This window comes from Girardinichthys multiradiatus, chromosome 12, assembly GCF_021462225.1.
Source record: "Girardinichthys multiradiatus isolate DD_20200921_A chromosome 12, DD_fGirMul_XY1, whole genome shotgun sequence".
Taxonomy (NCBI): Eukaryota; Metazoa; Chordata; class Actinopteri; order Cyprinodontiformes; family Goodeidae; genus Girardinichthys; species Girardinichthys multiradiatus.
Window position 1 is genome coordinate 19733994 of NC_061805.1, and position 16211 is coordinate 19750204.

The window sequence follows — 16211 nt, forward strand, 5'->3', positions numbered from 1 at the left end:
ACAAGGTGAATTGGGCTAAATAGGCTTAAATAATATATGCAAATGCAGAGCAACAGCAGTTTTTTTACATAAAGTTCATCAATGTACAACAACATCCAAGGCATAGATTTTATATTGTTTCTTGTCTGAAAAAAGGTATAGTAACAGCATATTCATGATGAAAATTTAAATGTTCAATGCTTTTTTCAGGAGAGGAACTCGGATAAGGCATGGACATCGGTTGTATTGACATTTCGAATGAAGGAAGTTTTAAGGTCTTCATCCAGCCACTGCGATTTTGATATTTATCACTTGCTTGGCAGTTTAGTTTCTTTTTCTAGGCTGGATTTTTCCCAATTTCTTTTTTGTATCTCAGCAAAACATGTACACTGCCCTCCACTTATCCCACCACTATAAAGATGTACAACGAAATAAATTTATCTTTTATCTCACCATAAAACCTTTGAAAATACCAACTTTATATTTAAGTAAATTTATACAGGAAGAAAAATCCCACAGTATGAAACTTGGTTTTTGTTGTACAATATTACTAGACCTATAAATTTTGGTACTCTAATGAATACAAATGAAGCGTTTTCTTAGTTATTTATCCTTATTTCTAGTTTACATGGCAGCACATTGGTTGAATTCTGCTATCAACTTCCGGTTCAGGATTTTTACATGTAAACAAGTCGTCTCTTGCAGAGCAAACATAGTTAAAAAACACATCAACTTTGACATCTTGAAGGGTAAAATGTCATCATACCAAGCCCTTCATCTTTCAATGTTTGGGAGATGGGGTGACCTAAAGAAGCGATTGCGTTTGCATACATACCAACATATTTATCGGCCTTTTCAACTCTATAGCTACAGACAAGAACGGATGTAAAATATAATTAAGAAATTATCTGTTATTTTCTATGCTTTTCAATAACTGAGAGTACATTAGTTGTGTATTTGAATAATTTAAAGAGGTGATCTTACTGTTGTAAGTTCAGAGTGCTGTCAGGGAGGGAAAGACGTCTTGCACTAAAGATTTATTACCGATCATTAAAGGACATTAACTACTCATTAAACCTGAAACCTAAAGTCATACCTGTCGTTTCTTTAGTGATCTTTCATAGCCCAAGCACAAACAGGCTAAGGATTGTCATCCCTGGGCTTTGGTTTACAAGTAAGACGATTACACCTGCAGGGCTTTTGGTGGTCACTTTAAATTTAGAATCTTCTACAACATTAGTCCCAATTCCTCGTCTTTTGGAAACAGATGGACAATATTCCACTGATCATAGGAATAATTTGCCTTTAACACACACCTTTGTCTGATTAAAGATGCAGGTGCACAAGTAGGCATGTTCAAATATGTTACAGCCTCATAAGGACATGTTACCTGGTGTGTACAATAACTATTATTACAGACAAAATGGACGAAATTTAGCTAAACTGCAAATAGGTACTTTAAAAATACAGCTCACTACATACCAGAACAAAACGCCATCATACTTAATGTTGCTAACAAAATCAATGCTCCAGCAGCACCACCAGGAACAAGGGGGATAGTAGTTTTTAATTGGAAATCCATGACTTCCTGTTGTCCTGGGATTTAAATACAGCGTGCCACAAAGGCCCATTTCTCTTAGTTACTGTCATAATGAGCCATACATGGCATGCCTCCACACACAAAAAGAGGCAAATTGGAAAAGGTTTGCTGTTACAGAACTGGACCAACAGTTACATCTTGGGGCCAACAAGCCTCGTAACAATAATTTGACTATCTATTGAACATGAGCACCTGTTGCTTGGGGGCTGGCCAAGAAAAACCCATTTCTGTCCAACCATCACAAAAGTAAACATATAATTTTTCAAAATTTTACGGAGACTTTATCTGGAGTTTTGCACTTGGACAACAAACACTCCAGGTGATTTTGGCAACAAAAAAAAGGTTCCTCATACCCACCTTTAAGTCTGGTGGAGGATCTCTTCCAAAAGACTAAATTAAATAGGTCCAGGACATTTGAAATAATAGTTTTTAAATGATCATCTATTTATTATATATTATTATTTTTGGGAAACACAACATCAACCTTCTTCCACTCTGAAATGTCGGGAGATTTTAAACAAAAATCTGGTAACCTTTGCAAGTAATTCAGAATAAATAAATAAACTTTATCTATTCCTGTCATTTTATCAAGCTTATATCTAATTTTATCAAACTTATATCTAACATGAGCCTCAAACAATTCTAATAATGTTGTGCAAAATAACTAAACTTGGTAAATGTAAGCATATTAAAATTTAATAAAGACGGTAAAAAAAAGGAAACATTAAATTAGCTCAACATTTACTTAATATTGTAGCAGATGCAAACGTATTGGGACATAAACACAAAATATTATCCCAAAACACCAATGTGCCAGAATCTTTCAGACTTTAGCCTTTTCTTTGATAATAAAAGTTTCTCTTTTATTTTGAGCTGTGCCTAATAAATGTTAGCTAAAATATGAATAAAATCTTTTCAGATGTTATGCTCAATATGCGTGGAGCTTTAAAAAACTCCAGAGATCCACTAGAAAATCAGTAAAGAAGGCATTTAAAGCTTCACTGATGGCTAAAAGGAAAAAAAAAATGCAGAAGCTTCAGCTGCTGATGAGAGCACAAAAATACATTTTAGGATGACTGCAACATAAACCTTAGAACATTTCAGAAACTTAGGAGGCACTGTCTTTTAAGGCATTAAGCAATATCTGCTTGCAGTGGAACATGTCAGCATTTCAGCACACAAAGCTTCACACAGCAGGACCAACATTTCTCTCCCTCGTGATCCACAGTCAACAGCAGCAGCCAGCCTTTTCTCCCCTGCTTTTGGTATTGATATTTGCTAACAGCCAAAATTACTTTTTGGAAAGCATCACCTGGGATGTTATATAAAATAATAACTGCTGGATCAACTTTACCTTGTGTTTTATTACATCTAAAAATGAAAGTAAGAAAATGGAAACTTTTTTTCTTATTTCTCCTCAGGTCACCAGCTGGATTCAGGAATCAGTGTGTAGAAGATCAGCCTTCTTGTTTGTGCTCCATCTTGGATTACAATCGCAGTCATTCGCGCTGCTTTGTTTTGTTTTATGAAATTACACGTACAATAAGAGCCTGTAGTAAAAATGACAAACACAACACATGTTTTATTGCCATATATCTATTTGCAACAACTATTGCCTCCGACAGAAAAGCAGTAATTTACTGAGGAGCCACGGTTGCTTCTGAAAATGCACGTCTCCTGGTATCGTCACAGAAACCTCTTCTAACAGCATGCTTCTGTGGGTGAAAAGTGGGTGTATTTACATGCCAATAGACTGGGGGAAATGGCTGTATTAAATGTATATATACATATTTTCAGTAAGGGTTGTTGTATCTCCCTTTAGATGAGGACATTTTTGCCAGTGGTTGTGAGTTGACTTTTTTAATTAAAAAAAACACCATTACTGTCTATAGATCTGTTTGATTTTGGCTGTGTGTGCATAAAATAAAGACAAAACTATAGGTTTTTCTTTTTTTCATAGAATAATATGAAAATCGGCCTTGTATTAATAATCCAGGTAATATTTTTGTGTTGAAGTCCATCATCTGAGCACATAAATGGTTATTTATACTAGTAACCTTGTTAGATGTGCTTCCATAAGCAATGTTTTTATATCTAAATATTAGGCCACGAAAGATTAATTGAATTAAATAAACTAAAGCAGGCATCAATGTGAAAAGAAATATCCTCATCTCTTCTGCAGTTTGGAAAAAAAGGTTTCTAGATTAATACTTCCACCTAGAGGTTGATTGGTGCAAATACAACTGGTTTCATCCTGTTCGTAGCATAACATGCATACAATTGCCTATTCTACTTGGTATTTAGGTGATATGTTTTCAACTTTTTAATACACCAAAAACACAATAAATACATCAAAAGAACACTGGTTAAAAAAAATTGAATCATATCAAAAGAAACATTACAATGCTAATTTAAAAAAAGACAGCTAAGACATGACAGAAATGGAATGAAATTTGACCTTTATGGCCAAGCTGCAGTAAACAGCAGTCTATCACATCTGAGCCACATACGTACATTTTGTCTAGGAGGAAGCCAGTATGGTGACTTATTCGTAGAGTATTATGGTCCTGGTGTTTCCTGGCGTTGGTCAGGACTCAGCTGCAGCAACATTCTGGATGAGTTGCAGCTGCCTTATAGACACCACTAAAATAATCTAATATACTCAAAATTGAAACCCTGCAACAGGTGATTTAGTTATAGGTTTTAGGTTTTTAAAGTTGAGGTTTGGTTCCATGTTGAGATACCTAGGTTTTGTACATGCTCTCTGCGGGATTTGTAGTCTTGAAAGTCTGGAAATGGCTTTTATCACTTTCCACGTCTGCGTACATACAGAAAAAGGAGCATGGAGTATGAAAGAATGTATTACTTTATTTCTATTCTGTTACTAAAAGATACAAAAATCTGAATTTCTAAGCACTGAAGTCCTTCAAACATTTATTTACATCCTTTATCATTGAATTGACACATCTCAAATAGATTTTGTTTAATGATTTATCTGTTTGGACTTACAAGGTCCTATGAAATCCATTTAATTAATTAACTGATTAATTCATTTCTTATTTTTTTGAGGAGGGCTGTGACCAGGGGATGTCCTCACAATCTTATAGATTTGGAGAACTTTTGCAACAGAATCAGAACAAATATTAAGTCAAGGTGAGTCAAGTGGATCCTTAACCATAAAGACTTTAAACTGAATGAAAAGGAGTTTCCATAAGTATTAGTTTAAGGGTGCATACACTTCTGCAACATAATTTATATTAAAAGGTGGAAAAGGATTTGAAATAATCTGTTATGTTCTGATTTTTTACATCCCAACAACCTGGCCCATTTACCATGGGTGAGTAAAGTTTTGAGAGCCACTATATATTTTGTTGGCAAATAAACTTATATGTTATTCAGTAGTAAGGATTTTAGCTTCAGGCTTCCACTGCTAATTAAAAAAAAATAGAACAGAATAAAAAAAAAAAACAGAATAGTTGAATTCTTGAAACGTATCAAGTGAATTCAGTGCTTGAAATAGTGAAGAAAAAAAAAATGAATGTGGATGACATTTATGTAATGCTGACATAACGTTGAAGAGAACATTTATTTGACAGTAGAGGGCAGTGTTGCACCACCAGTAACTACAAAACACAATTTGAAAGCATGTTTATGCCCTAGTTCTTCATTTTAGCAATATAAGACGTTATGTGCTTTTTCTGGTTTAAAATACATCACACTTATATATTTACACTTAAAATGCTATTAAAGTCTTGAATGATGCTTAGAATAGAGCAGCAGACTCACCAGTGGGCTGAATTCAGTGTGTGGTTGTTGTTTTGATGGAAAAGGAACACACTGTCCTCAGATTTATTTAGGAGTATCAGTTACATGCTGAAGTGATCTGAAACATATCAGACAGGAACTGTTTTTTTGACCTAAGATCCTGAAGCACAAACATTTGATATCATTCTTTGTTTACATTAAGTAATGTAAAGGAGCCTGGCTACCCTTTGAAAACCTATTCTTAAAGTTTTATTAATATCGTAAACATGTTAGCTGTTGTGCTTTCCATATTTATAACAATTTCTCATAAAACATGTTTTCTTGTAGTCAATCACCATTTTTTGTTTTGAGGTTGAAAGCTCTTGCAATATTCCTAAATATGAAGATTTTGTATATGACAACAGTGATTATCTTTTGTATTTCCTGTCTTGCATTGTAATGTTACAACACAGCTTCTTTTATAAGTCAAATATTTAAAGATGCCAGAAAACAGACTAAACCGTCAACAGATGCAAATATTAAGGGTTTTGCAGCAATCAGAATCAAAAAGTCAGCAAAGACATCCAATAATAGTCTTAGAGCCATCAAATGAAAGGGAGTTCAAAATTAGATTTATTGAAATTTAAGCACCGGGAATTAATTATATATGTAAATAAAAAAAAACACAGTATTAGTCAAAAAAATTGTAATTCCAGAATACTTCTACAGAACACAGACATGTAGATAAAACTCAATTGGAATTAGTGGGTTTAGTCCATTAGGAACAATTACCGTAATAAGTGTTTCAAAAACATTTCATTTTCAGTATTTACTTTTTCAGCTACTGAGTGACAGCTTGTGTTTTTAAGTGCAGTTGGTTAACTGGTGCTCTTTGAGGAACACTTTCATGTAGTCTGCAAGGGCTGCAGTGTCCTCCAGAGTTACAGCGTTGTACAGGGATGCGCGCATCCCTCCCACGGACCTACAGGAGGAGACAAACACTCATGTTTATGTAAAAAAAACAAAAAAAAAACTCCTCCATGTTAATAGTTTTCTTGTCAGTGAAAACAGAACAGTAAAATGTAACCGTGAAACAGCTCGAGCTGCGGGCTTGCAAAACGGACCTGTGCCCTTTCAGTGAAATCATTCCACGCTTGGATGCTCCCTCCAGAAATTTCTTCTCCAAGGCATCATCTCCCTCTTTCTTCCCCACATGAAAAGGCACATTCATGCGGCTCCGACATGAAGGGTCCACAGGACACCTGACCAGGTGGACAACCACACAAATAATGAGTTTTTATTCTGCATTTCAGAACTTCTACTTGTATCTAGTAGTCAACTATTGTTTGTTATGTGGTATCTTTAAGTCAAGAACTAATTTCATGAAAGTGACTTCTTACTTTAAAGGCAATTTGAACTTGTCATTAGCATAAGGTTTTTTGGTCAAATGTCTTGAAAAAAACTTTTAGAACCATTTATTTAAATTGTGTATTTCCGCAGATGGTAAAAAGAAACTTCACGCTCTTTCAAATCTAGAGATATTATCAGGTGCATTATGACCAAACATCTCTACTTTGGTCTCATCTGTCACAAGGACATTATTCCAGAAGTCTTCTGGTTCATTCAGATGCAACTGTGCAAACACCTGGACGGATGTGGCTGCTTTTTTCCCTCTACTGTCATTTCAGCTTTAAGCAGAGTTGTTGCAGACCAATTTTTAGTGTCTGAGATCAGTGAAGTTACGATTGGAGCTTTGGTGCTAGATTGTATAATAGTTTAATGAGTCTCTTCTGTCAGATTTAACCATGACTATTTATGCAACACATGTAGTATTTTACGCTATTTTGATACTCACACATAAAAACCACTTGAAGAGTCAATGATCTCATAAATCATCGAGGACTTCTGTTTGTTGAGCGTTTCCATGGCAGCGCTGCCACCGTTATTCTTGATCCACTCCAGAACCAGACCCATGATGTAGACACTGTGGCCAATAAATAAGAATTGAAACAAATAAAAATAAAAATAAATTGTAAAATCTAAATTGCTGCTCTTTTTACCATTTAAATGATGATGAGAATAAAATGCTAAACATCTTAAAAGAAGCACATCTTACTCCCTGTCTTAATGTAAATATCTCTTCGCAAAAACAGTCTGGCTAGTATTCAGGAATTTAAAAAGATAATTATACATTTCCCTCGAGATAAAACTGGGTGAAGGTCAAAAGTTCGTTTAAAGTTAGCTTCAACTAGACTTGTGTGGAAATCAGTGTGTATTGCACCAGGATATATATATATAAAAGAAACGTATGTACCTAAAACATGGCGGAGTGTTGTAGAGGGAGTTCATTTCAGCCTGCACCTTGTAGTTCAGCACAATGGGGCACTCCTTCAGGGCGTGGCCCAACAGGTCTTCTCGCACGATGACCACCGTAACGCCGGCACTACCTATGTTCTTCTGGGCCCCGGCAAAAATGAGCCCAAACTACAAATTGCCATTATAAGAAGGATGTATTAGTCTACAACCACTTGAATCATGAGAAAAGTTTTTGGCAGTGTCAAAGACGCCAGTTTGGAAAAGGAAAATCTGTTTCACTGTCACCTTTGACACATCTATGGGCCGTGACAGGAAGTTGGAGGACATGTCGCTGATGAGGACCACCCCGTTGGTTTCAGGCGTAAAGTTGTATTCCACACCGTGGACTGTCTCGTTGCAGCAGTAGTACACATAGGATGCTGATGGGTTCAGGGTCCAGCTGCTGGGGTCGGGAATTTCTGGAGAAAATGACAAAAAAAAAAAAAAAAAAAAGAAAAACTAACAAAGTTATTCAAAGTAGAGACTAAACTCTGCAATTACTAACTCACTCAGGCAAGAGTAAAAATATGACATAAATTTGTAAAAAAAATAATAATAATAAAAAAAATATTAAATGAAATGTATCAAATACAAAATTTGCTTAACTAAACATTTTTTTTCTATCTTAGTATGGAATTACCACCACCTTGCTGTAAATTTTGCCCCAGACCTCAGGAAAATCTTTCTCAATTTCTTTAAAAACTTTGTTAAAATGTTTTTTATGCATCTGTCCACAAAACAATATTTTACAATAATGGCCTGGGATTTCCAGCTGATTTCTAACTAATTCAGATGGCAACAATGCCTTTTTTGGTGAACTTCCTCCAATTATATTGTTAATTTATTAAAATTTTAATTTTTGTCTGAGGAAAGTAGATTCTCAGTTTTTCAGGACAATCCTAAATGGATTAGGAGGCAACTGGACTACTTATCTTGCTTCGAGAAGACGTTTTAGCTCTCATCTAAAAGACTTCTTTAATTCTGAACATAGTTGGAAGAAAACAGCTTAGAAGTTGTGGTGAGAATGATCACACTAACAGGGCCATTAAAGTCACCAATGGGGTAATTAGGTCACATGAGTCCCTGGTCCTACCCTCTGTGTGCATGGAATTTCTATAGACATCAGTGGTGAGGCTTCCACCTCTCTCAATGTGGACCAGGCAGTCCAGAAAAAAGTATTTTTTTTCCCATGGCACACCCATGATTCTGTCTGTAGCTTCTACAAATAGAAGCATGGATGTGCCATGGCATCCCCTGTCTCTTCATGACAGTATCAGGTTATAAATTAAGTTAAATTCAACCACGTGTAACCAAAACTGACCATATGACTGGATAGAGCTAGAATGACCTGTATTTGGCCTGAACTGGATTTTGTAGAACTGGAAATCAGAACCGTTTAGTTTGTTAAGTGCCCCTTGATAATATTTTTTGTGGAATGGCACTATACAATTGAATTAAATGTAATACAGGTCCTTCTCAAAATATTAGCATATTGTGATAAAGTTCATTATTTTCCATAATGTCATGATGAAAATTTAACATTCATATATTTTAGATTCATTGCACACTAACTGAAATATTTCAGGTCTTTTATTGTCTTAATACGGATGATTTTGGCATACAGCTCATGAAAACCCAAAATTCCTATCTCACAAAATTAGCATATCATTAAAAGGGTCTCTAAACGAGCTATGAACCTAATCATCTGAATCAACGAGTTAACTCTAAACACCTGCAAAAGATTCCTGAGGCCTTTAAAACTCCCAGCCTGGTTCATCACTCAAAACCCCAATCATGGGTAAGACTGCCGACCTGACTGCTGTCCAGAAGGCCACTATTGACACCCTCAAGCAAGAGGGTAAGACACAGAAAGAAATTTCTGAACGAATAGGCTGTTCCCAGAGTGCTGTATCAAGGCACCTCAGTGGGAAGTCTGTGGGAAAGAAAAAGTGTGGCAGAAAACGCTGCACAACGAGAAGAGGTGACCGGACCCTGAGGAAGATTGTGGAGAAGGGCCGATTCCAGACCTTGGAGGACCTGCGGAAGCAGTGGACTGAGTCTGGAGTAGAAACATCCAGAGCCACCGTGCACAGGCGTGTGCAGGAAATGGGCTACAGGTGCCGCATTCCCCAGGTCAAGCCACTTTTGAACCAGAAACAGCGGCAGAAGCGCCTGACCTGGGCTACAGAGAAGCAGCACTGGACTGTTGCTCAGTGGTCCAAAGTACTTTTTTCGGATGAAAGCAAATTCTGCATGTCATTCAGATATCAAGGTGCCAGAGTCTGGAGGAAGACTGGGGAGAAGGAAATGCCAAAATGCCAGAAGTCCAGTGTCAAGTACCCACAGTCAGTGATGGTCTGGGGTGCCGTGTCAGCTGCTGGTGTTGGTCCACTGTGTTTTATCAAGGGCAGGGTCAATGCAGCTAGCTATCAGGAGATTTTGGAGCACTTCATGCTTCCATCTGCTGAAAAGCTTTATGGAGATGAAGATTTCATTTTTCAGCACGACCTGGCACCTGCTCACAGTGCCAAAACCACTGGTAAATGGTTTAATGACCATGGTATCACTGTGCTCAATTGGCCTGCCAACTCTCCTGACCTGAACCCCATAGAGAATCTGTGGGATATTGTGAAGAGAACGTTGAGAGACTCAAGACCCAACACTCTGGATGAGCTAAAAGCCGCTATCGAAGCATCCTGGGCCTCCATAAGACCTCAGCAGTGCCACAGGCTGATTGCCTCCATGCCACGCCGCATTGAAGCAGTCATTTCTGCAAAAGGATTCCCGACCAAGTATTGAGTGCATAATTGTACATGATTATTTGAAGGTTGACGTTTTTTGTATTAAAAACACTTTTCTTTTATTGGTCGGATGAAATATGCTAATTTTGTGAGATAGGAATTTTGGGTTTTCATGAGCTGTATGCCACAATCATCCGTATTAAGACAATAAAAGACCTGAAATATTTCAGTTAGTGTGCAATGAATCTAAAATATATGAATATTAAATTTTCATCATTACATTATAGAAAATAATGAACTTTATCACAATATGCTAATTATTTGAGAAGGACCTGTATTTATGCTGAAATAGTGATAATTCACCAGGAATGTCAGGGTTTCCAGTATTATTGTACAAAAAAAGCCCCTCTGAAAACTCAATAGACACAACCATGTGGAATAAGCAGCTTCATTCCACAGTCTTTCACTGGTAGTTGGGTCTATTGTTGATTATGCAACATGCTGGAAATGCTGCCAGATTCTTCTCAGGCTCTTTCCTGATGCAGCCTGAATGACAATGACCAACTGGTTTTAGCTGGGGCAATTCTTTTAAACTGATTGTTCTTGACAAAAACCAAAAGGCTTCTGCTGATTGGCTTCTGTGCTCAGATGAAGACATCATGAAACGTTGTAATGCACACGTACTCGTGTAACTCTCCAGCTTCGGGTGGACAATGTTGACTTTGCCGTATTTCTCTGCTTCTTTTGCAGCTTTAGCCGACCATGTGCCGGTCACCAGGTAGTCGGCGCACCTGTCCTCTTTGAGGCCAATCAGATTGAGGGGAACAGCGCTGAACTGTCCAGAGCCACCACCCTGCAGAAACAACACCTTGTAGTTGTCTGGGATATCTCTGTGGAGACACAAGTCACTGTGTTACAACACTCAAGCCAAGACCACAAGTGAAGCAGCAAAATGTCAAACTAAATAATCAATGCTCAGACAGCATTCCAAATTGTTTTATTTCTTCTTATTACTTTTTGTAAAATTTAGGATTCTTCTGCATCAGATAAAAAGTCACACCCACCATGCCCGATAATGATCCAGGTGTTCCTGTGGCTTGTTACATACTTATTTAGAGCTGATGCTGCATGATAAAGAGTTCTGGAGAACTCAGAACTCTTTATGTTTATCAACAATTTTCAGATAGCTCTTAAAAAGTGTTGTACAGTGAAAAAAATGCAGAATCCCTACATATTTTTCATGTCAACATTCCACAGTTTTTAAGACAAAAACGTTAAGAGTTTGGCCATTTTTCATGTAGCAATAATAAAATTTCAGTATGAGCTTAATGGATATTTCAACAACAGAAAGCCTTACAAACGGACGGATGGATGGATGGATGGATGGATGATGGATGGATGGATGGATGGATGATGGATGGATGGATGGATGGATGGATGATGGATGGATGGATGATGGATGGATGGATGATGGATGGATGGATGATGGATGGATGATGGATGGATGGATGGATGGATGGATGGATGATGGATGGATGGATGGATGGATGATGGATGGATGGATGGATGGATGGATGGATGGATGGATGATGGATGGATGGATGATGGATGGATGGATGGATGGATGGATGGATGGATGATGGATGGATGGATGATGGATGGATGGATGGATGGATGGATGGATGGATGATGGATGGATGGATGGATGGATGGATGGATGGATGGATGGATGGATGGATGGATGGATGGATGGATGGATGATGGATGGATGGATGGATGATGGATGGATGGATGGATGGATGGATGGATGATGGATGGATGGATGGATGGATGAATGGATGGATGATGGATGGATGGATGGATGATGGATGGATGGATGGATGCAGATTAGACTTACAACAACTCTCGAAGCAGACTCTCTGACTTGTTGATGATTTTATTGAAGTCTGCTGACCGATGGCTCATCTCTGGTTTAAGAATAAATACAAGAAAGCAAATTAAATGTCAGATGTATTCTGATGCCCAGAACAGTATTAAATGCTTCGATGAAGTCTGCGTGTGCAGTTTTCCTACCTACCGAGAACACTGATTCCAAGGCCACTGTAGTTGAGAAGCTCCTTCTGAGCTTGAAGCAGCACCTGCAACACATCACAGACAAAGCAACTGTTAGATCACTGTTTTACAGTTTGAAACATGTTTGATAAAAATAAATCTCTGATAGCTACAAAATGGTAGCCATGAATCTACACTCAGGAGCAGAGGTTTTTATCAGGAAACAGAGGTTGATTTCCCTTATATACAAACATTAACAGGAATTTACAAAGGCGCAGCATTGACTTCAGAACCGCCGTTGTTTCCCCTTTTTCTTAACAATGGTTTGGAAACTATGCCCACTTGTTTCCTGATGCTATGGAAAGTCATAACAGTGTTTAACTATGTAATGTTGGATCTTTCCATTACTTCAAATGTAGATACCTCAAAAGGTAAAACATGCACAGTATTGCTTCTACTTTGGTCTCCATGAACTAATCATTTGGGAGTTTATGAACATTGCCTCAGCAGTGAGGAGCCAAGATTTCTATCTATCTATCTATCTATCTATCTATCTATCTATCTATCTATCTATCTATCTATCTATCTATCTATCTATCTATCTATCTATCTATCTATCTTTATGGATAGAGATAAACCTCTTAACATCTAGATGTATTGGTTTATAACTAATTAAATATGTCTCTAGTTTTATACATATCAATCTAGATCTTTTCTACTTACAGTTCTATTCACTGATCTCTCTATAGGTCTAGATCTGCATACCTCTATCAATCTATCTAGATCATTTTATCTAAATAATTATATAGATCTATGTCTATCTGTCTAGATCTACATTTAAATTTCTACTTAATTTGTCTCTTTAATAGATCTAGGTGTTCTCCATCTATCTAGAGCTTTCTGTCAAAATCTACCCGGATCTATCCACTTTTGTTAACCTAGTGGTTATTGTAAAGGGCTATACCAATACATTCATTATTAAACTTATTAATTATCATCCACCTAGATCGATCTCCATTTATTATCTAGCTTTATCCAACTATCTATCGCTCAAGGTTTATCTGTCTTTATATATATATATATATATATATATATATATATATATATATATATATGTGTGTGTGTGTGTGTATATATATATATATATTTAGATATATATATAGATAGATAGAGAGAGAGAGAGAGATCTTTCTAGGTAAATTGATGTCAATATAGAAATATCTTTATAGATTTCTGAGATAGACAGGCAGTCACATAGATGTTATTTGTTCTATCTATCTATCTATGGGCAAAAAATAAATGGCCCAACTAAAATGAGAAACCTCGGTAAATTTTCTTTATACCTTAAACTGACCTGAAAATTAAAATATAATTGGCTAAAACTGTGCTGGGATTTCTTCTTCTTCTGAACCAGTTGTTTTTCTGCCATCTAGCGGTTGGATGTTATAGCTAGAATGGGAGACGCATGTTTCCACATGAATGAATGAAGGCTGATGCAACTCAACCCGCAGTTTTCAGTCTGATGAGCTGCCACCAGCTGCTAGGCACTAAAACGAACAACAATTTTCACGCATAATTGCTCAACCAGCGGGCAAAATCCGCCGATTTCACTGAGAAATGTCAAGTATCTTGAGTTGAGATTTACGATGTAAAGACAAAACTAAACGCTGCAACATGAAAAACGTTTACAAGGGTGGGTCAGCAAAATAAAAACATACTCAAACGCAGACAGTCTAATAGATCTTTACAAACAGATTTTCCTATAAGCTAGCTCGTATATTTTAGCATTTTTTCAGCAGATCACCCCAGCAGCGAAGACAACGGGAAGCTACAAACTTACAGACTGGGGTAGTTTGGCAGGTCCAGCTCCAAAGTTGATGGTTTGTTTCTGCTCCATGATGTAAAGATGCCCCAGACTGCAGAAGATGAGTGTTAGCTCTGTTAGTCTTCACGGAGTTGATCAGCTTCGTCTCTGACTGTCACTGCTTGATGCCTGTGTAAAATGAGGCGTTCAGGGGATCCTCGTAAACTCCCAAACTAGATCCGCTGTAGGAAAGACTGCACAGCAGTCGTGTGGTTTTAAACCTCATCCAACTTGTAACCGTATTTTTTTTAAGATTGGTCTGTTTCAAATTTAGAAATATATATTTTAATAATTTTGATAAATGTCCACATTAGCAGATACCGAATTTGACAGAAAGAGCTTAGCCTAGTTTTTCCAAGCCGAGCGCCACTGTAATACAAATACAAAACTAATTCAAAAGAGTTAGTTAAATAAATACAAACAAATTCAGATTTATTAATATCTATGTATAATTAACAGATTTGTGTTGAGTCACTCTGAACGTACGTCTCCAACACAAATGAAGATCAGATGACTCCTTTAATTAATGGAGGTGGTACAGTCGGCCTCTTGTGTCTTGAAACAAGTTTTTCTTGTTATAATCTTTCACATTACGGATCATCTGTGGCACAACAACCCACAGTCCTGTGCAAATACCATCTGGAAAGTTAACTTAAGAAGTTATTGTATGTTCCAATAGTGATCATTTTCATGCAGCATTTATCCAAAGGACAGCTATTTCACAAAGCTAATGCAAGGGTGACACTTTTTTCATCTCTGTCTTTTGACGTCTGGAAAAACCCTTGCTACCTATGGCATCAAGCCAGAGTCTGTTCGAGTTTCTGAAACCACCTTAGTGCAATTCAGTCATTGTTCATAACACGTTCCCTCTTATTTGTGCCAGTTTTTGGTTCAGTGAGATTATTCATAAGTCTAGCATGAAATGCTGTTTTATGTACAGAGCAATGTAAAAGCATTTGCTTCCTTAGAGTCCTTCTGTTTTTGCTTTGTTGTCACATTTAAATGTTTCAGATCAAACTAATTTTAATATTCTACAAAGATAAAGTAAATACAAAATCAAGGCCTCACTGGCCTCTAAACGTCTTAACTGGCTGTGCCACCCATGATAGCACCAACTCCCATCAAGCATTTATGATAACTAGCGATAAGTCTTTAATATGACTGTGGAGAAACTGTGGCCCGCTATTCTTTGGAGAATTTTTAAAATGTAGTCATATTGGAGGGGGTTTGCACATGAATTACCAGTGTAAGGTCACACCACAGCATTTTAATGGGATTTATGTCCAGACTTTGACTAGGCCACTCATTTTGTTTTTTGGGGTTTTTTGCCATTCAGGGGCATACCTATTTTTGTGCTGTTGTTCATTGTCCTGCTGCATAACCTATGTGCACTTGAGGTATTGGTTATCAGACTACATCATGATTCTCTGGTAGGGAACAGAATCATAGTTACATCAGTAATGGCAAGTCGTCCAGGTTCTGAAATGTCTGAAGTTTGAGTCAATCACACATTCTTAATTGTCTTAACTCAAGCATGCTAACACAGCAATGGGATTGCAACAGTTATAATCAAAGTTCTTGGCTACACAATTTATGGTGTTTTCACTACTATACAAATTAAATAAGCGGAACCATAACATGAACATTTTGAAAAGTTGGTTGATATAAACTTTCCTGCTTCAGTCTAAAAACGATTCAACTCCATTATGAAAATCATTGTTAGTATTTAGTAGTGCACCCTATTGCTGTTATGACCTGCTCCACACATCTCCACACAGCTAGTCCGGGAACAGTTTTGGCAGCAACCCTGAGAAATGTTAGCCCTCTCTCGTGGATTAAGGCATCCAGTTCATTACTATTTATGTGCTGCAACTAA

The 16211-nt window shown here is 37.1% G+C and overlaps 1 protein-coding gene across 1 annotated transcript; it reads right to left on the reverse strand.

Moving 5' to 3' along the window:
* Positions 1–5933: 5933 nt before the first annotated feature.
* On the reverse strand, positions 5934–14488 carry psat1 (phosphoserine aminotransferase 1). The gene is made up of 9 exons (XM_047380719.1): positions 14312–14488; positions 12497–12557; positions 12317–12386; positions 11104–11309; positions 7925–8097; positions 7638–7807; positions 7179–7307; positions 6448–6585; positions 5934–6305 (listed from the first exon to the last, which is right to left on the reverse strand). The coding sequence occupies exons 1-9, from the start codon at positions 14366–14368 to the stop codon at positions 6188–6190; spliced, it is 1122 nt and encodes a 373-aa protein (XP_047236675.1). The 5' UTR covers positions 14369–14488; the 3' UTR covers positions 5934–6187.
* Between the last annotated feature and the right edge of the window lie 1723 nt (positions 14489–16211).